The 6,025-nt window shown below is 46.3% G+C and overlaps 1 protein-coding gene across 1 annotated transcript in view; it reads right to left on the bottom strand.

Moving 5' to 3' along the window:
* LOC120645131 (protein FRA10AC1-like) overlaps positions 1 to 4,732 on the bottom strand; it is a 73,875-nt gene extending 69,143 nt beyond the window's left edge. The window contains exon 1 of the mRNA XM_039921894.1: positions 4,658 to 4,732. Coding sequence (XP_039777828.1) covers positions 4,658 to 4,713 — 56 coding nt within the window. The 5' untranslated portion in view covers positions 4,714 to 4,732. The remainder of the gene's footprint in view (positions 1 to 4,657) is intronic.
* Positions 4,733 to 6,025: the final 1,293 nt, after the last annotated feature.

Raw genomic sequence — 6,025 nt, 5'->3', positions numbered from 1 at the left:
GCACTGTGCGAGCAATAGTATTCTCTTTCAGTTTTGATGGGTAAACTATTATCCACATTTTTCTCATGGCCATAAAACTGAACTGTTGAAAGGCAGGACATGTATCATTGGCAACATACAGTCAGATACATTATACAGAAAAGGAAGAATGGATATCATCTATGTAAAGGTTAAAAAAAACTGTAGGTAGAGTGTCTGATCTTCAGTTCTTTCCACAATAAAGGGGTTTATTCTTTCATGCCATTATTCTCAGAGACTGGAAGTATTCAAGTAGTAGTATGCCAGCTAATCTGGTGCTAAATAAACCCAACAAAATCCAATCAACCTGAAATAAGACTCTACTTTTTAGGCTTTTCCAAAGGATTTATAGTTCAACTAAAGAATGTACTTCTAGTCAGGTATCAGTATATCAATAGACTTGAAAACATCAATTCCTATGTGAAGGAAACAAATGCATACTTCAATGTGTCTTGTGATCACCTTGTTAGAGTATAATAGTCAAGGGTAGTTTAGTCTTTTCCTCTATTTTAGGATTTGGGGTGCGTCTCATGTATATGTAGCCCAAAGGGCCTCTCTCCAATACATATAGTTCACTCTCTCTTCCTCTCCTCAATCGTGACATGGTATCAGAGCTAGGTGAAATAGATGATGCATTGATCAGTCCCAAATGGGGATACATATAGTACATGAGAGCACCCAAACCCTAAAATAGGAAAAGACTAAACCACACTTGACTATTATACACTTAACACCCCCTCTCAAATACAACGTGAATGCAATGACGTTGCATTTGGAGAGTAGACACTAAGCACTAGACTCAACAAAAAAAAGAAGAAAATGATACATCCAAAGTCCAAAATCAAAGATGTCATCAAAGCGTGCAACTCTTGACATGTCGATGTAGATGATCTCCTCCACAAGACAGTTGTTTTGGAGATTTTGAACCCGACGAGATTAGTGATGTGCCAAATCAAGCCAAATGGGATGAAGATAAAATCACAGCAGCAGGACGGCAAAGTTGTGATACTATCGCGATGATGACTATGAAGGCCACTTGGTCATGATGTGTAGCAAGAAGGCTACGAAAGGACCAAAATGACAAAGATGCATCAACCATGACGACGAAGAAGGGTTGCCACACATCATGGCAAAACCAAAAAAGAAAATGATGGCTGATTTGACAAGTAGGATGTAGGCACGCACGGCTTTGACGAACCGGAAAAATATATGTGGACTTGGATTGATACTGTTAGAACATAGCAACAGCAACAGATAGATAGCAGCAGCGACAAAAGATGGCTAGCATGAAATGGAATGAGCGGATGGCGGGGACGGCCTGGATCCAGCTGGAGAACAGAGAGCTTGAGTGGAGGAGACGGCAGAGAGCTTGAGAGTGAGAGAGCAGCCGCAGCACCAGCAAAATAGGGCAGAGGCAGAGCAGCAGTAGAACAGAACCAGGCACGGGTTGCTCCCTCTGGCTACTAAAAATAGGGGACATGAGCTCCTCCCCCTCCGTGCAGCAGAAGAGGACTAATGGATGGCAGCTTCAAACAGAGGATGAATGGAGCATCGACGAGTGGACAAGCTAAGCAGACTTGCCGTGGCTGTGCTCCTGCAGGAACTTCTTCTTATGGGCGGAGGGGCAGGTGCGTGCGTGAGGCAAGCGGAGCAGACGGTCTGCAACGGACGGAGCGGACAGTCCATGTCGGCCACGCGGAGCAGATGGCCCAAAAATGGGCGATGAAGAGCCGCCGACGGGCGGGGATGAGCTCCGCGACGGGCAAGCGGACGGCTCCGCAACGGGCGGACGGCCGCGATGGTGGCGCAGAAGGAGGCCGCGACGGCGGCGCAGGAGGCTGCAACGGGCAGCGACGGAGGGCGGACGGGCGGATGGAGGCCCACAGACGGCACGGCGCAAGCGCGGACAACGCGGACAGAGACGGCCGGCGGAGACGGAGATGACGACGAGCTAAGCCGCGACAGCGGCGGATCCATGATGTGCAGGGGCTGCTGCTTCCCTCCCACGAGCAGATCGACGATGGTGAGGCAGAAGATCGGCGGGGCGGCGAATTTTGCTACTGCTGTTGCGACACGAGGGTAAGGGGAAAAAATGGGTTTGGGGCTGGATTAGCCGCCCCCAGGAGTAAGATCGACGCTCCGAGGGGCAGCGCAGCGGAAGATCGAGAAAGACGGCCGGATCAAAAGAACCGAAGCTCTGATACCATGTTAGGAATAATAGAACCTGAAATGGATGATGCATTGACCAACCCCAAATGGGGATACATATAGTACATGAGAGCACCCAAACCCTAGAATAGGAAAAGACTAAACTATCCTTGACTATTATACACTTAACACACCTAAGGGGGGTGGCAAGTTGTACATAATAGTATCTGATCAATGTATGGATGACGGTAGCTCCCAATTCTTTCTACAATAGAGGGAACTGTTCATCATCCCCTTGCTTTTGGAAATAAAGAGTAAGCAAATAAATAACTCATTATATGCCACTATCTCAGTTTCCTTTTCAGAATGAAAGGGTCATTATGTGATTTATCAATGTGTGGACATTGGGCAAAAAAAAGGCCCATTGCACCAGGATTGGGTAGGTGACAAGTTGCCCATAGAAATACATAATCTATGTATTGATGAAGGTAGCCCCCAATTATTTCTTAAGTAGAGGGGACTGTTCATCATTCAGTTTATTTTGGAAACCAAGACCAAGCAAATAAATAACTCGCTATATGCCAGTGCCCCAGTTTCCTTCTCACGATGAAAGGGAAACTCAATCATCTATCCACATGTTTGCAATGGACAAGGTACCAATATTTCAGATTTAAAGCTACTGTTAAAGAAGGCTAACCAGCACACCATATGATTGTGATCCTCTACAAAGGCAGAAGAGTACATAGGTAAAAATGGGGGCAAAGGTTAATAACGGTATGCTTTTGTAGGAAACAATGGAAGCAGCAGATAATACCATAATTTTTTATGAACTTCTTATGGAGATCGTAAGCGTTGAGACCCCGGATATGCGACTGGTACTGCCTGCATCGACCAATCCACTATTTAGAGTTGTGAGCCGATAATTTCAGCCTAGGAACCACAAGCAAACTAACGAAAGGTAGCACACAAGGCCACAGCTCGCTGCCTTCAATTAACATACTAGCCTTCTCTAGGCAATCATGGGCCAAGAAAAGTGAATCAGGGTTCACAGGCATGCTTATTTTCATAGAGAACACATCTGGTGTCCTTTAGGTGTTACCGTGTTATCAAATTTAATTACACCCAAATTTGTGCATAAAAAAATTATCCAAAAATATGAATGGACAGAGCATCTACCATCCTGCAAAGTTCGAGGTTGAACGAAAATTTGTGCAAGAAGAAACAAAAAGAGAAACTTGCAGAAATCAGATAATAGAAGGCACCAAGATGGCGGGTATTAAATCGAAGACGGTGAAGAGAGAGAGAGAGGCGAACAAGGCTTACATCTTCCTTTCCTCCCTATCGAAGATGGCGGACTTGAGCCGCCCCAGCGACGCCATGACGCTCCCCCGCCCGCCCCGCCTCGCCTCGTCTGACCCCCTATGCCGCCGCAGCGGGCGCTCGAGCACCAGCCCACCGATAAGTGTGTATCACTATATGCAGATCATGTGACTTTGTTCATTTGGCCAGTTCAGGAGGAGTTACAGATCACAAAGGAAATTCTAGATTGCTTTGTTACTACTTTTGGCCTGCAAACAAACCTTCAGAAGAGCTTTGTGATTCCAGTCAGATGTGGCGGGGTTGCCTTAGAATTCTCCAGTGTCCATCATTAGAATTCCCTAGCACTTATCTGGGTTAACAATCTCCAATAAAAAATTGTGCAAGTGTGATCTGTTGCCATGTCTTGAGAAGATAGCGGATCGGCTTTCTGGTTGGAAGGCTAATCTTATGAATCTAGCAGGCAGGGCTGCCTGCTGCCATGGTTTGGTTTGTTTTGTCAGACATCCCAGTACATTTTCTGATTGCCATGAATGTGCCTAAATGGGTGATTAAGGTCATTGATAAAATTAGAAGATTTTTTTATGTAAAGGAAGAAAAGAAGTAAAGGGTGGCTGCTGTTTAGTGGCGCGTGAGAAAGTTGCACAGGGCCAATTGATCTGGGTGGCTTTGGTATTCACAATTTACAAATCATGACTTGGGCTTTACAAATGAGATGGATAAGGCTAGAAAAAACCTCAGACGAACGTCATTGGGCAAGTTTGGACTGTCCAGTTCACCCACAAGTTCAGGCAATGTTTGCTATTTCAGTTGTCACTCAAGTTGGCAATGGTAACACCTTTTTCTGATCTAATAGATGGTCGCACAGTTGTTCATTGGCTGACCTGGCTCGAGCCATGGCACGCGTGGGAGCGCGGGGCAGGGCAAAGGAGGAAGAAGACCATAGCTGCATGTATGAAAATTAGAGTGTTGCAGGTGCTTTGAAACTCTTGAACAGCATTTAGATACCGCCAACCATTTTTCTCAACCATAAATAATATCTTCACCAACGCAACTCCCAAATCAATAAGAAAAATAGGAAGGGAAAACGACGGGTATTAAATCGAAGAAGGTGAGGAGGGAGGCGCGAAGAGACGGGAGGGTAGAGGGGATTGTCACGCGAGAGAGGCTTTACATCTTCCTCTCCTCCCTATCGAAGATGGCGGACTTGAGCCGCCCCAGCGACGCCATCGCGCTCCCCCGCCCGCTCCGCCTCGCCTCGCCTCGCCTCGCCTCGTCTGACCCCCTCGGCCACTGCGGCGGGCGCTCGAGCACTAGCCCACCGTTAGGATCCGCACCGGGGTTTCAGCTGCGGCTGGGAAGCGAGCGCCTGTTCGCGGCGACGGCGGTCACCGCAGGCAAGGGGGGCGTCTTTTTTATTTTTGTATTTTTCAAAAAAAAATTACAGAAATATATTTTTGGTTGTAGGTTTTACAGTTGTATACCCCTACCGCCCGGTAGGGGGGCGGCAGGGGGCCTACCGCCCGGCAGGGAGGTGGTATGGACCTATATGTAAATAAAAATAAATTTATTTTGCGCAGAGGTTCTTGGAGGGAGCCTGCCGCCCCCTCCAAATATAAAACTCCGCCCCTTCCCTCTGCGCCCTCATTTTCTGCCCACGAGATCCAGAGAGGGGAGAGGGAGAGAGGAGGGGTGAGGGAGGTAAAAAAACCGGCAAAGCCCTGCAGGATTTTGGATCCGAACCGCAGGTAACCAATATTTCTCAACTATGTCATTCCAGATTTTTTTGTATGTTTAATTTTATGATTAGTATTTTTTATTATTGTAAACACTTAGGATTCAGATTAGTGGTTATAATTGAAGGCATAGTATATTTGTAGATATTAGATTAATTAAAATGAAGTCTTTGCATGGCCAGATATGTCGAGCAAAGTGGCATTTCAAGTTCATTACGGTGACTTCTATAGAATTACTCTTGATTCCTATGAAGTAAATCTATCAGCATTGGAAAGAAGACAGTGCAGTCTAGATAAACCCCTAGAGAGGAGTTTTGAGTCCATACGGAAATGTCTTCACAGGATGTTCAATGTGAATCCAAAGACCCATTTGCTTACGGTTCATACCTTGACTTCCTGCGAAGCTAATGGGGATTTCTGGGAGTTGACGCATATAAGTAGTACGGAAGAATGGCAACATTACATGCACGCAGCTCTTGAAAGTGAGTGGCCTCTCGCAATGGTAATTCAGATTCACCAGAAGACCGGTGATTTAGGTGAAGGGTCAACACACACAACATCTGACTGCAATGAAGAGATGGAAGAGGATAAAGAAGAAGAGAACATGCAAGCTCCAGAACCAGAACCAGAACCACAAGGTTTAGCAGATGAAGGCGAGCGGATACATGGAATTGTGGAGGACATGGAGAAAGAAGACCAGGATGCACAAATAATAGAGCAATGTGGGGACTCATCGGACGATGAGGACGATGAGCGCTTCCCAGTGTTAGGTGAATGGCGTAAAGAGGGTTTTGGTAATCCAGTGG

This window comes from Panicum virgatum, chromosome 8K (assembly GCF_016808335.1).
Source record: "Panicum virgatum strain AP13 chromosome 8K, P.virgatum_v5, whole genome shotgun sequence".
NCBI classification, from domain to species: Eukaryota; Viridiplantae; Streptophyta; class Magnoliopsida; order Poales; family Poaceae; genus Panicum; species Panicum virgatum.
Note: the sequence above shows the minus strand (reverse complement) of the source record. Positions and strands in the feature narration are given on the sequence as shown.